The sequence below is a fragment of the Rhopalosiphum padi genome, chromosome 1 (genome assembly GCF_020882245.1).
Source record: "Rhopalosiphum padi isolate XX-2018 chromosome 1, ASM2088224v1, whole genome shotgun sequence".
Lineage (NCBI taxonomy): Eukaryota > Metazoa > Arthropoda > Insecta > Hemiptera > Aphididae > Rhopalosiphum > Rhopalosiphum padi.
Genome location: NC_083597.1, coordinates 46,316,051 through 46,337,906, shown reverse-complemented (window position 1 = coordinate 46,337,906; position 21,856 = coordinate 46,316,051). Strand labels below are relative to the sequence as shown.

Below are 21,856 nucleotides of genomic sequence, written 5' to 3'. Positions count from 1 at the left end.
CTCATAAAAGCAGACAAATTTTTACTGCAGAAATTTTGATTTTTTATTAAAACTACTTATTAATTGTACTGAAACCAAAATATTATAATAATGCAAAAGATATTTTTTGTTTACTGACACGGTGGTTGCGTATTTCATGACTGACAAAGCTATTATGGAAATATTTCGCGATCCTGCCAATTTTTTGTTTAGTTATTACGATTATTTTTAAATCTGCAAACAGCTCATTAGTCATAATATATAAATAGGCATTCGTTATATTAAAATTCAAATACCGTTAACATAAATTATAGATGCCTGATTATCGTAAAGTAAATAACATATTTTTAAATAATTTATGCTCAAAATTGTTTTATTACTACCATAATATCTATTTAAGTATTTTTTATAATTTATTAATGTGATATTAATATATAAAATTAATTTTATATTATTATAAAAACATATTGTCATTTTAAAAATCTAAATTGAGATGAAGATCAGGTATTCCTAAATCTCGAAAAAAAATGGACCTTATGCTTGATATACTTGAATTATAACTACACCTAGATAATCGAAAATTTATACTTTCAATAAATTAAGTGTAGGATTTTTGGAATTCAATTTAAATATTAATTAGATGACTTCCCCCAATCCAACAAGCACTATTTTCCCAAAAATTTCTTATGGTTTATGCTAATTATACTACAAAAGTGAAATCGACCTATTTTACTAGATGCAATTTTAGGGAAAAGGCGATCTACTATTATATATTTATATATATGAAATTTAAAATCTCAGTTGTGTTGACTTTCATAAAAATTGTTATCCATAAATAAATTTATTCCAAATACTAATTTTTAAGATTTTAGATAAAACTGTTTAAATTTAAAAATAGGTAAAATTTAAATTCTATCTACACTTTTTAACAATTATTTTATATCAAAATGTAGATACCTATATTATAGTGTCATTGTATAAGACTATATTTTAAATATTATTTTATTAATGAATAATATTTATTTTTGTGGCAGTAGATTTAGTATTATAGCAGGGGATTTGATTTTATCAAAAAAAAAAATTAATTCCTATAAATATACCATAGTATTATATTATCAATTATGTATATTGACCTAACAAAAGAAAAATAAAAATAAAATAAAATGATGGTTGTTTCCATAACAACATTTTATAAACACTGTCACAAGTATAAAATAGTATAACTGATCGATCAATGCATGCGATTATAATATTCATAGCACAATTGAACATCTACTGTTGAACTCTATTACTATTTAATTTATTTTTACTAAACGCTGAAAATTGTAATATTAAGTTTGTTTGATTATTGACTAATGACAGAGAAAACAAAATACAATGAAGATACGGTGGCGGTGTGGAAACTACCATTGGCAGACGGTATTCATGAAATAGAATTTGAACATGGTACAGCTACTGGTAAAAGAGTTATTAGATTGGACGGAAAAGTAAGACAATTTTAATAACTTATAATATTTTACTACGACTTACGAATTGAATTTTAGTGACCAAATCACACCGATAATACGATTAGATATAACTATGTGCTTCGTATCTTTTAACTACATAGTTATCGGTGTCGTGACTCGTGTGAACTGCACATCAGGCTATTCTTTAAATATTCTAGTCGGACAATGAATAACAATTGATCAACTAAATATTATTACGTGTGTAATTAAGAATTAGGCGTAATTTTTGCAGTAGCACCTAAATTATATAGACTATAGCATTACTTAATACTTAATAGTATAGGTCTTGGGCGTCTTGTTTAGTGATCAGTTGTATCCAGGTATCGTTGTCATCGTCAAAAAATGCTTAGGAATTTCCAAGTTCAGTGATTATGCATGCGACTTGCATACTATATAGCCATAAATATTTACCTTATTAATATTTTATCCGTCCTTCCTTCTAGAAGTTAAATTTTACCATTATTTATTTATCTCCACAGTTAAGTTTTGATAAGAATATTATTAGTTATAAAAACAAAATTTTACTAAAAACTATAAAACTATATAGTTAAGTAAGTAAATTAAGTCTTTACGTAAATTTAACCAAATAATTTAAAATTGTGATTTACAAATAAGTTAACTATACGTAACTATTAGCTTGAATACATTCGAAAATATCAAAATAATATGGTTTAATGATTAAAAACTATATTATTATCGTTCATGATTAATTTTGTTATGCATTATTGTTATTAACTATGTATAGAAAATAGAATATAACTATTTAAAATGAAACTATTCTATGTTAACTCTTGTATAATGTATATAGTTCCTTCAGTCGATCTTTAGCTCATTCGCCACAATAGCGTATCTATCATCGTCCTATGTGTTCAACTTATATAGGTCGGTAAAGCTTGATTGAACATAAAACGGTTGAGCATATACCTTTTTAGCAACACGATTGAGCATAGAATATTTTATCTGATTTTGCCACTTTCACATTGCCAACATTTTGTAATTTATTATTATTATTATTTAATATTCAAGCTTTCAATCAATATTTAAATCGTAAGAATACGGCTCAATATTAATATATTTAAGCCAACTTGGAAACAGATACCAAGGTATATCAATTTAATTTTTATTATTATCAAATAGATATAAATACTATTATAATGTGACTAGGCATATTATACATATTAACTATTAAATCCTGTTATTTTTTTGACATGTTATATATCGGTGTAAAAAAGTTTCAACGTGCTTAAATATCTGAAAAATCAAACCAAAAACTGTGTAGTTATAATATTGTATATGTATTAGCTTACAATTAAAGGTATTGTTTAAAAAAATTACAAATAGATACTGGTAATTATTAAATACCATTTTAACTGATTTTTATTCCAACCCTGTCTCTTCAAGTCATGCTGTTATTTATATAGCCAATATTAAGCTTATAATTTAGTGATACAATAATTATGTTAATATCAATAATAAAAGGAAAAAAAGAATGCTCAACATTTTGTATAAATTATAAATATACAAAAATAATAATTAACAATTATAATTTATACGATGTACATTTTATGATAATAACAGATAGTGAGACGAAAAGATTGGATGTTTCGATTAGTCGGAGATGAAGTTTTTGATATAGACAATATACAATGCACTATCAAAGTAGAACCAGATGGGTTGTTTATGTACACATATGATTTATTAGTTGACGGAAAGAGCTTGGAAGATTTTTGCGAGTACATCTCAAAAAATCGATCTACTTGGTTAATTACTGCAGACGATGGTGTTGAAAATCGAATTATTCTTGGTAGGTAATATTAATAAGGAATTATTTGTCAAAAAAAAAAAATGTTATTGTTATACATGTGATAACTCTTGCAATCAACAAATTAATTAAATAAACTCGAATTAAAATAAATAAATAATAAAAATTGGATTGGTTATTACTTATTGGCAATATTAAGTTATTATATATTTTCTTTTTTTGAGTTTAAACAAGATAACATTTTACTCAGCTTTTTAACTTAGAATATAATTTATCATCTACAGAAAATAAAATTTGTTTTACTTTTGTTTCATATGCTGTCGATTTTCAGATAAAGCTTCTATGGATATTATTGTAAACGGATCTCAAGTTACAGACGCAATGGTAAAATCTATAATTCATTTATATTATAAAATAATAATAATATTTTATTAAAAATTTAAAACTAATTTGTTTTCAGTCTGAATTCATTGAAAACGGTACTGAAACACATTTTGCAGTCGGTGAAATGTTAGTAACAATACGAACTGAACATAGTTGTGATAAAAAAATTGGTGTTGTGCACAGTCTATTCGTTAATGGTGCTTTGGTTACAGAATTATAATATTTTATGAATTATATTTTTTAAATTAATTTAATGTTATTGTATAAGAATTATATAAAATTAATTTGCTTGAAAAATTTAAAATTTGTTATTGTAATTTAGTTACACAGATTATTATAATATTTTATGAATTTGTTGCTTTATATACAAAAATAAAAAAGTATAATAATAAAATAAATAGATTTGTGTTGTTATTAATATTATATGATTAATCTGTATTCATAACAACGCAAACCCCTCGTAAAATCCAAAAACTCTTATGCAGCAGTGTATTTAAATTGGCTTGAAACACACAATTATCAGTCATCGAATTTCCTCGTTTCGAAGTCACATAAATCGGTATGGTAATTGAACTCTTGGGTAATTTTAGCAAGCGAGTTTCAATAGGGATAATAGCCAAAATCGGCAACTTTTCAAATGTATTTTGAAAAGTACATTCTGTCAAACATCGTTTGTCCATATCCCAACGTGCACCTTCTAAATATAATCCGGTGATGTAACATCCCTTAAAAAAAATAAAATAATATAGCTACAAATAGTTGATACGCGAGTCAGTCATCTACAGTTTACACAACTAATACCAGATTAAATATATCTTCACAACACTCGTGAGTCATATTATATTATATAATAAGCAGATTGAGATTGACCGGTGTATATTTTAATGTTAATAAATTTATCGATTGAACTTTAAACTTAACTTAATTAGATGTACCATTTTCAAAAAATGGCGAAAATATTTTTTTTTAATGTAAATTGATTGTTGTGACGCATATTAAATAATAAATTATATATATTATTGAAATATTGAACCAATACAGTTTTACATAATAATTATAGTGGTATTATAAAGATAAAATTCGATTACATATAAATAATATCGACAGGGACACGATTGTGTATATTTGACGAGCAACAAATGCATTTTTAAACATGACTATTGCTACTTAATACAGGCTAAAACGTTGTTAAATTTATAATAAATATTAAAAATATGTTAAAATTAATATAATAAAATAATTTGTTAAAGAATAGTAATAATGATAACTAGGACTGTAATAACTAATTAAAATATAAACATTTTTCGGAATTCGAAGTAATGGCTGTAATAATAAAATTAAGAAAGGGTGCTTCACTAGGATTCGACATTATTTCTTCAAATTTATTAATACAAATTTCAGAATACATTTTATACCAATTACATTTAGTGAATTTGAGCTTTAAAAAAGGCATATTTCCATAAGGTTATAAAATGTCATTCGTTTTTCCATTGTATAAAATAGGAGATTCTAGAGATATCTCTAATCATATAGCTATTATTATTAATTTCACAAATAGCCTAAATAATAGAAAAACTAGCAAAAATACAACAACAGAGAATTGTTATAAATAAATACACTGTATTAGATATTTCAGATTCAAAGAACAGTTATTTCGCTTACAGTTCCATTACTATATTATTATTTTAATAATTAAAAAAAATTATTAAAAATATACTGCTTTTATTAATATTTTACTATGATTGTTTAATTTTGATCATTAAATTTTGCTTACATATTTATTAGCTCCTATGAAACCAAAAAAATTGTGAACTCTCTGGTTTCACCGCATTACCACAAGCTTTGATTAATGGATGTAGGTATCAAACAATATATTAAATTAATGTTACCTTGTCAAGATGTATTATATAATATTAATTATTATTGTTTTTAATTCAAATAAATAAATAAAATAGGTGAAAAAATATATGCAGTAGATTGTCATATCAATGATTTGAGTACCTAATGAGTATAAACAATATACACTTTCTTAAACAATAATAGTTATTTATGAAAAATAATTCGTGCACTACCAAGTTTCTAGTTGTCATTTCTCTCAATAAAAAACTATATACTATGTTAATGTACTATCAATATTTTTAACAATATATAACTGATCAATCAATTCTCAGTTAAGTGTAACTAATGAAGTGATGGGTAGCTTCTTATTCAACATAGCAATGCTAAAATATTCTTATATTACATATAATTGTTGTTATAAATAAATACATTGTACAGCAGTATTTTATAATTAATAAAAAAAGGTAAACAGTTGCCTACAAGTATATGATTTGAAATTTTATACTTACAGCGTCTGGTTCTCGTTGGACTTCGCTTTCACAAGTCCATTGAGTAACAGATGTATAAAGCATACTGTGTTCAATTGACCAACCGTATTTTCTACATGCTAATTGTATCAAAGATGTGAGGTATGATTTTGGTGAGTGTAACCCTGACAACCACATGACTAAAGGTTCTCTAATTTGGCTCTGATAAACCATACAAAGTTAATGTATGAATTTAAAAATACATTTTACTTTAATATTGTTTATTTATTGCGATTTAAGCATTAAATTTAGTGTAAGACGTTTATAATTTACCCAATTCGAATATTGAAGTGTGCGTTTTGTAAGGTGTTCAATATAACCTGACAATGATTTAACCGACGGTGGTGATAATTTGCTCCAGCAACCTGGAACGCGACCGGCGTATAAACACATTGAAACTTCTTCTAACATCGAATTCATTTCCACTTTTCCCAGAAATACCTATGTGAAAAATAAAGTAAAATATATTAATACATAATATTTCTTTAAAACATATAAATAAATACAAATGTCAAATACTAGCTTTTACCTTTGAGAGTTGTGATAGGTTGTTTCTTATTACGTCTAATAACGCGTTAATTTTCTCAAGTTCGTGAAGTAAAACTATAATATTAGGAGCAAAACATTTATCTCCGTAAAACATTTTTACTTTATTTATATTATAAAGTTCAGGCAATGATTTTAAAATGTCTTCAGTAGTATTTTGTACAACTTTATCCCGATCAGTAATTTCATCATAAGCTATATCAACACTTGGATATAACTTTATCATGTCTGTCCACAAAAGTCTAACCAAATTATTGTGGTATTCAAATAAAACATTTGAATTCAATCCGCAAACTTCCGGGTTAATAGACAATGGTAATTCATTTACTACTTCTATTGTAATAAACATAAAAAATATAATAACATATATTATTTATCAACAATTGTAATAGTTATTAAATTTTAATTTTGCTAAATATATAAATCCATCATAAGATATCAAATTTATTACGGCCATTACGGGCTAGTATAATATATAATAGATGATCCATTATATGGTTCAATTAGTATAAAATAAAACAAATACTAAATAAAATATAAAATGTTGCATTCCATTTATTAATAAGAGCCTTAATAATGAGTAGTAATAAGAATACTTGACATAACTTGTAAAATACCCTTATCATTACCAAGAAGAAAACTAAACCAAATACATAATTTAATAATAAGGACCTATTAACTTCACCAGTCTCACAGTAAAAACTAAAAATAACACAGATAAAAACATACATTAAAGCTTTTTTCTTGAATTACTTTACTCGTGCGACCGTACATATGCTACAAACATAAATATATGGAGGCATCAAAAATCGTGATATTATATTAAACGTTAAGAATATAAAATTTTAAACTAATAGTGTCCGTATAATATTTGTATGGTTGAAGGTATATTCATCACTATATAAAGCATTCAAATATGAAATAATTAATAATGTCTGCGGTTTCCTATGAGCATTATATTTCTTGAAAATACATTTAAAAATATCGTAACTATAATTAAAATAATCAACGAACTAAATAGGTAATTCTCGGGTATTTTGGCATAAGAGAAAATTAAAAAGTTGATCAAAATAACAAAGAATAGCTTTGGCCAAGCCTGCCTAAGAATTATGGACCAAGACTTATTTATTTATGTTAATTTTGAAAAAATCGAATCAGTTGTTTAAAAATTACATCTCTTCTTAAAAAAAAACAAATAAAAAAAATAAAAAAATATATAATGCAGAATTTTTATTATTTTATTTAAAAGATTATATTTCTTGAATAATACTTGCCTTTTAAACTGTGTTTATTACTTTCAAATAGTTTTCTTTCTACCTCTATGTATTTCATTGGCTTATAACAATCTTTGCAGTTATAAAAGCTGAACGGTTGGTAAGAGCTATATATGAAATCACCAAAATATTCATCCACGTAAGTCAAAAGAATTTGGCGGTCATAGTTATCGATTACTTTTCCTCCGTATATGATTTCACCGATTAAATATTTAAATGTAGTCCAAGGTATTTCATTTTGTACACTTTTTTTCAAAAAGATAGTAATTATTAATTGACACATATCATAATCAGAATATTCAAAATTATATGGTATACTCCATCCAAATTGATTGTACTTTTTACGTTCCTAAAATATAATTGAGTTTTTATCTTACATTATAATTTTAGCTAAGAACATTTAATTTAAGAGTTTACTAATAATATTCCGTGGAAAAATAGTAATGCATATAGTAATGATTTGAAAGCAGGATGTTGATTTTTATCTTCTTGATCGTCAAAATCAAAATTATCTAAAGCTTTCTGCATACTTATCCTCATATGATTCGAAGGTTCAATGATAACTATTTTGAATATAATATTGTAAAATTTATAGGTACAGTATATTTTGGAAATTTAATACATATCAATACAACGTTACCTTTTAATGTCCTGAGCAAAAGAGATATTGGAAATGAATCACTCGATAATGAATCTCCATTAAATATTAACCATAATCTAAAGTTTGGATGCCAACTTTCATTTGATTGTTCTAATATATATTCAGTTTCGTATAGAAAATGAACAGAAAAATTACAGTTTTGTACAATCAACCAATTTCCGCGGTACATTGCGGATTTCAAAGCTGAATAAATAACCTATTGAAAATATGTTTTGTATAATTCTATAGTTGAAAAAATATTTATTTATTAATAATTAAAATTTACGTCTTCATTGAAAGTTCCTAATGAAAGAACCTTGTACGTTGGACCAGTTATATCATTTTTTTCTGCAAGATTAGTCACATCCTTCATTGGATCAGATCCATTATTTAATATTAAAATACATGGTGTTAAATTTGAAAATTTTTTATGTATATTTTCTAGACTGAAAATTTTAGCACAAATTAATTTACAATTTAAAAATCATAAAAAAGTACTTATTTTAAAATTTTAGTTAGAATATTTGAAATGCTGAAATACACTAATGCACTAATACCTAACCTATGTCCCGTGGGTAACACGTGAAATGCCAAATCCTTAGAAGTGGCTAGTGACCAATTTTAAAGTTGAAATTAAATGAATAAAATATACAATTATTTCCAAGATATTTAAATTTCCTTTTCTTTATTATTGGAACTATTATTGATGGCTTGTCGAAAAAAAATATTAATGTTTAGTAATTAGTAACATACATGGTACCAGACCACACATTTACACGCACTGAGTCGTGAAATAAAAAAAATTATTTTATGACATTTTTGTAATTGTATGATAATAATTAATAACTAAAAGGTAGAAAAACTCATTGGAGTATAAACATTTTACAAAATAATTTATAACATATTTAAAATTGACTGGAATGAATAATTACCCCACACGTGTTATCAAAAGTAAAAAAAAATAATTTTTTGTTTTGATAAACTTATTAGTAATAAAATTAAAAATATATATATTAATGATTTTAGAAATTATAATTGTAAACTAAATGCATTTACTTTGTATTTTTGTTATTGATGCACTTCTCATGATTTACTTCAACCATTTTATAAACGTAATTTTCAACAGATTGATACACTCGATCAGTTCGAAAACATCTTATTAGCATTAAGACTTCAAAATATTTATTTATTTTGATAGGTATTGTATTTTCAGATTCTGGATATTCTGAATAAAACCACTATAGAATACAAACATAATACTGAAATTATCTTAAAAATATTAAAATAATAACCGATTCTTATAAATCTAAATTTTAATAGTATTTAATTTAATACCTTATAGATAAATTATATAGTGTTATTAGTTGGGTACAAAAAATATACATTTTTTAAATCATATAATTTAAAACCGTTGTATATTAATATTCTGTTTTGTTATAAATTAATAAAAATATATGTTACAGTTATATCTAGGTACTCAAGTCTTATTATAAATTAATTGCTGAAACGAAAATATTTTCAATATTTTAATGCTCATAATATTTATCTTAAGAGGACGTACACCCGTATTTTTTGTCTCAGTTGTACAAGTGCGTAACACCAAATCTATGCTCAGTAGTTCAAATTTAGCTTCGTTAACTTCAATATTTAAGTGAATCGACCTATTATGAAACTTAATGGTAAGAACTTTATCTGTATTTGTATGTAGGGTTTTTACGATAGTTAAATTGCATTTTTAAACTGCACTATTTATATGTGTAAAAATCGATAATAAATTACTAAATTTACTGAAAAATTAAAAAAAATCCATGGCATCTATCAAGTGTTTTTCAATATCAAAATCCTGTGGTAAACTTCAACATCGGGATATGTATAGAAAATTTATGACTAGAACATTGGGAATTCTCCTACCTCTAACTGCATTTGATGTCCAACAATTTTCCAAACCATCACATTCCACTATTTGTTTCATAACCTTAATCTCTTTAAAAAAATTCATAACCTCCTTCTCTGGTGTGATATTTAAAATTTTCTTTAAACCTAATTTTGTTGAGTGATATTCCTCTCTGCACTCCACACAATAAAAACTAATGAAAAACGATATCCCTGTATTATCATCTTAAATTATTAAAATTATAACCACACTACGCTTATGTACTTGTTATTCCATTTTAACTCTTCAAACAATCCCCTTCTTAAATATTCAACTTATTTTTTCTTTCTCGCAACAAAACATTATTCTCCTTATTTTATCTTTCTTTGACAAAATACGAATTTTAATATTTAATTTTTGCAATAATAACCTTAATATTTATTTTCGTTATTAATATCATTATTGATTATTATTGATTATCATATTATTGCCATTATTGATTAATTTTCACAATTAATTGTATCACTACATCAAAATAAACAAAAAAAAAAAAAAAATGTAGGTACATAATTAAAAAACATAATTTACCTCTTTCCAACTGACGGTGTTATTACAAATATGTTCAGTCAAATTCGAGAAATTTTTAAAGCTCGTGCTTAAATTAACAACATTTTGCCAACATTTATTCGATAACCATGTTGTTGGGTTTTTCATTGTAACATTTTCAGAGTCTATAATTTTACCTTTGATGAAGAATATTAATTCAGAATTCAATAACCGTCCTGCATCTCTATCTAACGTACACGCTATTTGAAATAAAAATAATAAGTTGTGTTTTTCATAAATACTGATATTACTAAATTCGTAAACATCATTTGTAAGTTGAGAAATAATATTTGATATCCTGTTCAATAGATTTTCATCTTTTTTTGCTGAATCAATTGAATTCAAAAACAATTTCATGAACGACTGTATTGAAAATTGATACAAAGGGTCGATTTCTTTTAATCCAGAAAGAGACATATAAAATAAAGTTCCTTTTTGTGAAACAGATTTATAAACATCCCTAGACTGATCAACTAAAGACATTGATTCAATAGACGATTTTAATTCCGTAGAACATAAATTAATTTTTAATTTTATATCTTCGAGTTTATTTAAAAGATGTGGATTATCAATCAAAGGTTCGGTGCAATTTATGATTTCTTTTATAAACGAATTTTTAAATTCTTCAAGTGCTTCCTTATTTTGATATATATTTTTTACAATTAATTCTTTCTTATCTTCTAGTTCTTTTATTTCATGTTTTATCACCAAATTTAGTAGTTGACCTTCCAATCCCTAAACATAAATGAAATAATGTAAATATATTAACAAAATTAAAATATCATTATAAATATACATAGAAACCAGGCCCGTGAACAGAATTTCTTAGAAAAATATTACTATTATAAAAAAGTATTATATTTACTTATTGTATATAATTTTTTAAATTGGTATGTAAAAAATGTTTATTAAATATACTTTTTTGATAACACATTAAATAATAGAAATCTCGTAAAAGTAAACTTCTTTTTAAGTTTTAATTTAATATAACTAATAGCTGTTAACTATATATACATAAAAAAGTAATGAGGAAGGTTTTATCCACCCCCTGGGCTCGGGCTAGATAGAAAAATCGTTATTTTAAATAAGTAGTTAAATTTAAAATGGATAAGTATACGAAGTGACTAATGTAAAACAACTATTAAAATATTATGTATAGCAGATAATCAATATGGGCGTAAACCTTAAACAATTTTTTATTATATTTATATTGTATTGGCTTACTTCTTGTGTGATAGCACAATTTATTACAGTCATATTGGAATAAATAGATGTTGTAATTTTTGGATTAGTTTGTTTAGTCATCAAGTATAATCTGAAGTTTTTATTGAACTTATATTTTTTATCATCAATCTCAATTAATTCAGAATCAAATGATTCCGCTAAATAATTAAACATAAACACATATAATATATAGAAAATTAATATTTTAAAATAACAACCTTTATTAAATCAATTTACTTACATTGTATATTTTTATTTAATAAATCTTTTATATCTAAATTTATGTTTTCAAAATCGATAAAAACTACTGGTTGTCCATATTGCAAAGCATTTTTAAAATGCACAAAATAATCGTTATCACCAAATGAAAGAATTTTTAATGAATTATTTTTTTCATGGTTTTTAATCCAATTCAATCCTTGATTATGTGGGTCAATACAAAGAGGATATCGATTAGATTGAGTCATCAATATTCCATTTTGAATTGTATATTTGTCACAAGGCAAACAATTTGAAATTAAACTATAAATAACAAAATAAAAAAAAACAATTTTATAATGTATAATTATACTAATAATAATTATAATAATTATAATATAATATTAAAGATGCTTGTAGTGTAAATCAACTTTGTAATAAATTAATTGAAAATTTTTAAATATTGTAAACGTTCATTTTATTAAAAAAAAATATTTATTACAGATAAAGTAATTATAAATTATTAATAAATTGCATTGATTTATTTACTCATATATCACTTTTTCATCAATTAGTTCTTTTTCTAGTTCAATGTTCAAGTCAATTGGTAATCCCAAATCAATAATATGATTGTACCAATCATTAAAAATTATTTTTTCACGATATTCTAATGAAAATGGACCAGCATAGACTAAAAATGAAGCATTCAGTAAACTATTACCAATTATTTTATTTTTTATTATGGTTTGATTTTCTAAATCTTTAATCCATCTAAAAATAGTAATATTAAATTAAAATAAAATCGTAGTCACCAATATAAATATTTTAAAAGACAAATTTAAGTTGTCATTATTTTTTACCTTTCGTTTACAGATTTTAGTCCTTTTATAACCTTGTCAGCATATTCAAATTTAATTTTCAATTTACAATTTTCCTTTTTAAGTTCAATATTTTCCTTAGATATGTCATCTAAAGATTTTTCTAAATTTGATATAGTGCATAGAGTATTTTCTAAACTATCTTCGTGTTCTTTTAGTTTTAAAGTAGAGTTAAGATAATCTTTCTCAAATTTATTTATTTTACTTTTTAATGGTATAATGTCTTGATAAATGTGACAGTATTTTAAAATAGACTCAATAATATTTAATAAGCTACATTCCACTTTGCTAATAGTTTGAATATCAATTGTTTTTTTCAAAAATTTTAACTTTGTTCGTACTTGAGTTTGCTGTCTTTGATTAATTTTATTTGCGTCCAATTCTTGTAAATTATTTAGAAAATTTGGATCTTCAATCATATCACTTAAACTTTTCCATGTATTCATATCTTTAAGACCTTTTAAAATAGCTACACATTCAAGTAAAGTCATAACTGATTCAGATGGTGTGTCTAGAGATCTAAAAATACATTAATATTATTATTTTTCAGTAAAACTTTTTCATACTATGTTTAAACATTGTTCATGATTGTTATTAGAAATTATCCAATGTTTTCTATTAAAAATGATGTAATATTAAAAATAAGAACTGCTTACTTTAATTCTGTTAAATCATCTGAATTAATTTCATTCAATAAAGTTTTAGTAGTACTTAAAACAGGTAATGTTTTATCAATTAACTCTTTCATTTGTTTTTTTGTGTTTAAAATTTGTTCATTTTTTAAATTTAATTTTTCAGTATTATTATTCACGATAGATTTTATTTCTTCTACAAGTATACGAGTTTCATTAATTTGTTTTATAAAGTCTTGACACATAACGTTCTTATGTATTATAGATAAGTCTTGCTCAAGTAATGTATCATTTATCCTATCAAGTTCTAAAGTGCTCTCTTCTATTTTTTCTAATCCACTCTGGATTTGTTGAGACTTAAAAAAAATACAATTTAATTAATTAAAATATTAATTCTAATATAACTTAATTTAAACTTATAAGAATAATATGAATTATTAATTTATTTACAAATCATTTATAAATTATAGATAATCTAGTGGACCTTATATTATATTATATTAAATTCAAACAGATAAATAAGTTATAGTATCATAGGAATAAGATTAAAATAAAGATAGTCGTTTACAATAGACGGCTGAGTCAAAGAAACATAGTTATGGTGATGGAAGATAATTGTTGTATTTATCTATATAATACAATATATTATACAAGAAAAATTATTATATTTTTATAATAGTGTTACATACAAATAGATGGTGATGACAACAAAGAATAAAGTTAATAAAAGTAAAATATCTACAATTATTGTTGAACTACTGAGAATATTAATCAGATACTCAAAATATTATTAAATTTTATATATAAACTATGTTCAGTTTCTAATAGGTTATAGAATATAACCTATTTTAACACAGAAAGACTACTGTCTGTGAAACTATTTGAAAATTTTTCAAAGAAAAATAAAGCATAGGTACCTTCATTATTAATAATTAAAAATCTATATTTCTTTGATAGTCTCAATCTTTCAAATTTAAAACCAAGTTTCAACCCATAATCTGAGATAATATATTGATTAATTTATAACACCAAGATACAAAAAAAATGTTAAAATATTTTATTTTAATGTATAAGTAATAATGTAATACATATAAGTAGTATGAAAGTTGTATTTCAAAAATTGAGTTTTTAAAAGCTTATTGCAAATTACATACAAAAATTAAAATAATCAATAGGTATGAATGGAAAAAATAAAATTATAATAATACTAAAGTACAAATAGTTTAATATAGGTAACCATCAGACGATTCAATTGAAATTTTTAATTCAACTTAGAAGAACTTAATTAACTTATTCAATTCAATACTTTATATTTTTATAATGTTAATTCTGAATTATTAAAACTACATCTATTAAAATGTGATTTTAGTCTATAAGTTCAAATATAACTAATTAATACAATACCTTAATAAGTGATAAACTCGATTTTTTTTTAACTAACTTCTTATAAGTTTGAGTACAGTCTACTAAGTGTTTCAATGTGAAATAAATCTTTCGATTTGTATGCTTAAAAAATGTTTTCGCATAGACTTCTGCAGATTTATGCATATAAACACTTTGCTTTATTACATTATTAACGTAAACATCTGAAATAATTTGATCCTAAAAGAAATAAATAAATAAAATATGCATCATATCATATTTGTAGGTATATTTAAAAATAAACAAAACATTCAACTGTATTCCATGTATTTTTAAACAACTATAAGATTATATACACCCCAGTTAATAGTTATCGTTAAGTCGTAACTATTAGAAATAACAGCATTTTGCGGTGAAAAATTATTGTATTTTACACAAACTTAATACAATGTATTATAATAATTTATAAGTAAAGCACATAGTAGAGTTTGATAAGAGGATGTCGGTTCTAAATAAATTTTAATAATTTTTATATAATATTGCGTACTAGCATGGAATTATGATCATTCTAAGTAGACATTTTCGCTTACTTGGCTATACCTAACACCGTGAAAATATTTAGCGCACAAAAATACGTACAAATACTATTAATGTAGCTGACATTCCCTTTGTACTATATTGAAAAAATAGTTTTAAATAACATACATTTATCAACACTTTTTCCACCACAGCATTTAATGCCTCCACGGGCCATTTATTAATCCAGTCAACATAAGTTTTATTCACGAATCCAGGGTAATTTCGAAATATCAATCTAAGGTTGTTTCCAGGCGACATTAACAGCACAATATGAAGATTATTCAGACAATTTTTCAAGAATATTTCCCAACAAATGTTTCTAAATTCAATGAATAATTAAAAGTTATAGAGAAATAATAACCATAAAAATATGTTATTTAATGTATAATAAAAAAACATACGTAGTGAGTTCACTCGATGTGTTAATATTTATTTCTTTAAGACGCTGGACGATTTCTAAATTCTCTTTTTTATCTAAGTATAATGAAGGCACAAAACCATTCGTTAATATATTATTGATAAATTCTAAAATTCCTGTATAAATCATACGAAAAATTAAAAACAAATGTTTCACATTAATATAATACAATGATATACAAATTAAATAAATTTATGCAATTATTTTTAATGAATTGATGTTTTAAAATCTAAAAAAAATGAAATAAAAAATAAACGTAATATTATGATGTAACTACAGATGCATTTAAGTTATAAGTTTTAAATAATAGTGATCATAATTGTATTATTATTTTTTTTTTAATTACCTTCTTCAATAACATCAACTTTGTCAACTATAAAAACAGTAGGCTGGTTTTTTACTCCTACATTTAAAAATATATTTTTCAAATCTTGTTTAAACTTTAATTCATTCATTTTCAAATTTTTTTTTGAATGAAATGAATTATTTATAAATATTTCATAGCCTAAAAATATAAAAATATTTTTAATTTATTAATACGAGTATAACTTTACTATAATAATAATAATCATTATTTACTATTTATTACAATTATTGTAATAAATGGTAAAAATAAATAATTCAATTATGTGTAATTACTAATTTTAATATTGAATATTATATATGAAAATATATACTATACTCAGTTCAAAATGAGATCGTGACTCGGCGACCAACTTGTGCGCATGGGCTTGGCTTTATTATACAGCAGACGTACAGATAGTTGACTTGGCGGGGTTAACAAACGGGTGTTGTCTGACCCACGCTCGACGGAAATTGGTCGCCACTTAGTCAGGATCTCATTTTGAATAGAGTATAGGTAATTATTAGGATTGTATTACGATTAAAAATATTACTAATTATGACTTAATGTTACCAGATGTGAATGCAGCTAACTTAGAAAGTGATTTTTTCCCATTTCCACTAGAACCGACCAACAAAACATGTCCTCTATCTATTCTAAGCATACGATAAATTCTTATTAAATGATCTAATGCATCATTGAAAAGTATCATATCTAATAAACCATGATATTTTTTATATTCTAAAAGTATCTGAAATATATTAAATTATTTTATTGTTACACCAATTAAAATTATTACTAAATACTAATGCTTACTTCTTGAAATAAATAAAATACAGAATCATAATCTATTAAATCCTCATATATTCGTATTTGATTGTTCGCACTAATAGCATTTCTACAGTCACCGAACAAAAGAGGATCTCTAAGAACATATTCCATTTGTAAAGGAAAATACGATTCTAATTCTTGAGTAAGATGACGTTCAATCATTTCTCGATCCTGAGAAAAATGATCAAACCTTTTTAAAAAATAATTCTTAGTTTTATAAAAAATTTCTGTCATTAATTGTTTTTTATTTTCAATTTCAGATTTATACATCTTTTTAACATACATTTATAGCAAACAAAGAAAAATGTTTTTTTTTTAATTTAGATTTGTAGATTTTAATTGAAATATAATAATACTTGTTGATAAATTAATCGATCACATATCACTCTGGTGAACTCGTTCCTCCAAACTCGTACAAAGGACTCTGTAGTCGTAAATGTATTGGGCAATATGCGGGTCATACCATTAACGATAAAACTTATGTGACACAAATTAAATACATAAATGAATTTTTCTGGTGTTTGATGAAGGTTTTTAAGTACCAACTAAAATTATAACATAATTATTTTAATTGTATATGATTATAGGTACACAATTTTTTTGACATATTATCCAATAACATTAATATTAAACTAATTTGATTTATATAAAGAATAAAAACATACTTTATATAAATTTACTGTCATATTTATAATATTATGAACTGCAGATTTTATGTTCTCCGTAAAGGACTTGGTATGTCCTGATAAAATTGAATTGAAAATATATTGAATTGTATCATCAGATGGAAACGGTAATGAAAAAACTGAACATAGTGACAAAAACCGTGTATCTAATTCATTCCGACCACCTCCTATATGATTCATAGCTGCGAAAAAACCTACAATTCAAATTGAAATGTTTTCAAATTGAAAACTTATAAATAGGTTTTGTTGATGTTGTTAATTAAATAACTGATACATACATATATCCACAAGCTCTTTCCAATCGAAACATTTGTGTCTATCGTACATTCCTTGTTTATCAAATATACTTTTCAATAACGCAATAGGTTGTTGTGTGCCACATCCATCCATCTAATATTCAAATTTATAAATATTTATCAATATTCTTTTATCATTATATATTAGTGTATTAGCGATAATAATTATTAATAAAGACTAATTTATATAGAATTTATATATTTTTAATTTGATAACGTTATCTTTCTTCCCAACATAAGTTAATAAATGTATTAATATTATGTATTAATATTTTTTAATAATAAAAATTTAAATATACCAAATTATGTAGGTACATGCTTACTTGAGGCAAATTTAAATCATCAATAAAATAAACTAATCGCTTCCCAATTGGTGGACCGTATGTTTTTCTAGAATGCCTTTCCAAATTTGTTTCTAAATTTTGTTGAACATCTAATGACGAAGTGCTAGCTGATAAATTTAATGCCATTTTAATCTAAAATATATATATATATATATATATATAATTAAATTAATTATTACACTGTTGAGTTAACTTTCAATATTCTATAATTTTCAAAACATAAACCATCGTTAAACTGATGTATTGGTTAAAACTGATTTATTTTTTCATATATAAATTGAGTTTTTAAAATGAATATTGAACACTTGAATAATTGCGGATGATAATCAATTTTTTATGTTTAATCAAAATACATTTGCATACAATTATCAAAGACAAATAATTGTCATTTAATAAATTAAAAAACATTATACAAAATTATTTATATTAAAAACAAATTAACCATTTTATCACTTTTATTTGTACATGTTATAAAATTAGTTTTTACCACATAATAAAATAAATATATTAGTATAATGCTATTACATAATATTTTTGATCAAGATTACGTATGAAATATTTCATTGTTGCTGTTTTTCCAGAACTCATGTCACCAATTATAATTGTAGGGCGTTTAACCTATAAAACAAATTAATATATACAATGTGTAAAAAGTAAAAAATATTGTAGCAAATGTTTACCTTTTTAAATATTGCACTTCTAAAATAATACTGAAATAAATAAAAAATTTTATTGGTATCATGCTAATGTATAGAATATAATACAGTCATGTATTTAATAAATATTAATGATGAATATTGTATAAATACTTCGTTTATTAATTTTAATATCCACACCAATCTTGTAGATTCCACTGTGGGAACAAGTATATCGTTAAATGTAATCGTATCGTTATGAATATACTCTGGGATTGCCTTTTTCCACGAAATCCATTCCAACGTATTAAAATCTAAATAGTAGTCATACCAAGTAGGCTCATCGGAAGGTATGTATTTCAAATTTTGTTTTTTTAACCGTTCGTGAGTATTAGGAATATTTACAAAACCAGATAATTTTTTAACGTTTTCATCAAAAATATGACGAGATGTTACATCAGTTAGTAACGCACCAAGTGATAAGTATAGAGCTTGGATAAAAACGGCTTCTAACACTCCCATACCAGCCACAAACGAAATCATTGATGTCAATGGAATAGCAATATCATTGCTAGTCATTGCAGTTCTTTTACGGCCAACTTTATTTGAATCATTATTGTCTGATGAAACTAAAGGTAATATTGTATCCAAAATAAAGCAAAGTTGAGTAATCTAAAAGAGTTATAAAAAATAATCTATTTTTTTGAATTCCATTCTTAATGATTAATAATTAGAGTACATATTTAAATGTAATAATACATTTTTAAATCTATATTTACCATATTTAATCTAGTTTGCGAAACAGCAGTCTTAAGCGGAATTAATTTGTTCAAACTGTTTTCATCTTCAAAAATTAAATTCAACAAAACGGGTACGTATTTTTGAAAACACTGATCCAATGCTGTTTGCTCTATTAAACTTCGTGGTTCTAACCACCGTACCCAAAACGGCATATAACCAAGATTATTGGGATCGATATACACTATACCCATTCTGGCTATAGTAGATGGAGCGGAATATGATAAGTGGCCAACTTCAAACAACAAATTACATTGTGGTTTTATCCTATAAAAAAAAATTGGTTAAGTATAATAACATTATTTAAGCTTATAAAAAAAAAATAAATACATTTTAATCTAGCTTTAAATTATTATTAAAAATATATAATTAGATTTAAGTATCTGCGAAGGTAAAAATTGATACCCCGAAAATGGAGATAACATATATCTATTTAAAAGTAGTCATTTTTTTTTATTTTATTACGTTTATATTTAAAGGAATTTAAAGTCGTAGCAGTATAAAATAATAACCCACCTAATCTTTTCTCCATTTGATAACGTTAACATTCTATTATCATCCATGACAGGGTTCAAGTCATCAACCCATATTGAATCTATATCACCATCAAACAAAATAAAATGGTTAGACTGATTATTAGGGACAATTGGTTGATTAATGTTTCGCATAATATTTGTTAATAATCCATCATTCCAGGATTTTGTTATTGAATCTACATAACCGTATAACTCTAATTTAGTAAATGCTTTCGGGTTTAGAGTTATAAGTTTTGTTGATATTTTTAAATGATTTAAAGTTTCACATAGCACATTAATTATAACAGATTTTCCTCCACTTGTTGGTCCCATGATTGCAATTGAATTCCTATTTTCTAGCATTTCCATAATTTCGATAATTTTTTCTATCTGAGTGTCAATTTTTACAAATTTTTCACGTTTCAAAGCCATTTCTATAGCTTTAATAAAATCAGCATTTGTTGTTTTCAAATATTTGACGTTTGGAAATAAGTCAGATAAAAATGACAAAAATAAAGCGATATCTTTATCAATTAATTTAGGCAAGTTCAAATCTCTATAAAAAAAAAAATACAAGCTGTATTAATTATTTTTTCAAATATATTTTTTAAAGTTAATATAATATACTTTAAAATGTATTTTTTATGTTACAAGTAAGTAAAATCTACTTAAAACTGTACTCCTATACAGTTATGTACTAATTTTGCATATACACTACGCCGTTTAATTAGAATAGTAGTTACTCTAGTTCGCAGTAAGATATTTCTTATGAAAAAAAAATATATTAATTTTATAGATAAGCCATGAGCCTATCGTGTCCTTCTTAAAATCTATTGTATAATAGTTGACATTTATGTTTTTAACTCAATAAATAATTATTTTTTACTTAAACTATTCAAAACTATGGTAATAATATAGTCTACAATAATTGGTAATTACATTTTTATTTAACTATACCAACCGTAATATTTTCATTATTACTAAACTCTCTTCAAGCTCTGGTTGTTCGGTTAGTAAATGTCTGGCAGTCTTAATGACTAGTTTTAATGATCTTAAATCAAATGTAAAGTTCAATGGATTCGAAAGACCATCTTTACATAATTTATATAGTAATGATATTTTCTTTGATAAAATCTAATAAAATAAAAATAATAATGATTCTACTGTTTTTAAAAATAA

The 21,856-nt window shown here is 24.1% G+C and overlaps 2 protein-coding genes across 2 annotated transcripts; one reads left to right on the top strand and one right to left on the bottom strand.

The window, feature by feature from the left end:
* The first annotated feature begins 1,202 nt into the window (after positions 1-1,202).
* LOC132918181 (fas apoptotic inhibitory molecule 1) lies at positions 1,203-4,053 on the top strand. The gene is made up of 4 exons (XM_060979304.1): positions 1,203-1,466; positions 3,066-3,291; positions 3,581-3,633; positions 3,710-4,053. The coding sequence occupies exons 1-4, from the start codon at positions 1,335-1,337 to the stop codon at positions 3,851-3,853; spliced, it is 555 nt and encodes a 184-aa protein (XP_060835287.1). The 5' UTR covers positions 1,203-1,334; the 3' UTR covers positions 3,854-4,053.
* An 8-nt stretch (positions 4,054-4,061) lies between these two features.
* Positions 4,062-21,805, bottom strand: LOC132925923 (dynein axonemal heavy chain 10-like). Its single transcript, XM_060990283.1, has 31 exons — positions 21,639-21,805; positions 20,679-21,233; positions 20,144-20,429; positions 19,539-20,036; positions 19,410-19,439; positions 19,255-19,347; positions 18,709-18,861; positions 18,368-18,479; positions 18,069-18,283; positions 17,760-17,948; positions 17,389-17,574; positions 17,146-17,323; positions 16,576-16,734; positions 16,213-16,345; positions 15,938-16,130; positions 15,275-15,472; positions 13,895-14,226; positions 13,221-13,757; positions 12,910-13,131; positions 12,404-12,684; positions 12,163-12,320; positions 10,921-11,673; positions 9,516-9,697; positions 8,746-8,905; positions 8,460-8,676; positions 8,237-8,382; positions 7,820-8,168; positions 6,709-6,878; positions 6,273-6,440; positions 5,982-6,161; positions 4,062-4,358 (listed from the first exon to the last, which is right to left on the bottom strand). Exons 1-31 carry the CDS (start codon positions 21,650-21,652, stop codon positions 4,062-4,064), a joined length of 7,344 nt encoding a protein of 2,447 aa, XP_060846266.1. The 5' UTR covers positions 21,653-21,805.
* Between the last annotated feature and the right edge of the window lie 51 nt (positions 21,806-21,856).

Excerpts from the sequence above, each read along its gene's own strand:
- LOC132918181 (XM_060979304.1), top strand. The coding sequence starts at position 1,335 with ATGACAGAGAAAACAAAATACAATGAAGATACGGTGGCGGTGTGGAAA. Across the intron at positions 3,292-3,580 it reads TGAAAATCGAATTATTCTTG|ATAAAGCTTCTATGGATATT; the intron begins GTAGGTAATATT and ends GTCGATTTTCAG. Across the intron at positions 3,634-3,709 it reads CTCAAGTTACAGACGCAATG|TCTGAATTCATTGAAAACGG; the intron begins GTAAAATCTATA and ends ATTTGTTTTCAG.
- LOC132925923 (XM_060990283.1), bottom strand. Across the intron at positions 19,440-19,538 it reads TATTAAAATTAATAAACGAA|TATTATTTTAGAAGTGCAAT; the intron begins GTATTTATACAA and ends TATTTATTTCAG. Across the intron at positions 16,735-17,145 it reads GTTAGCTGCATTCACATCTG|GCTATGAAATATTTATAAAT; the intron begins GTAACATTAAGT and ends TTATATTTTTAG.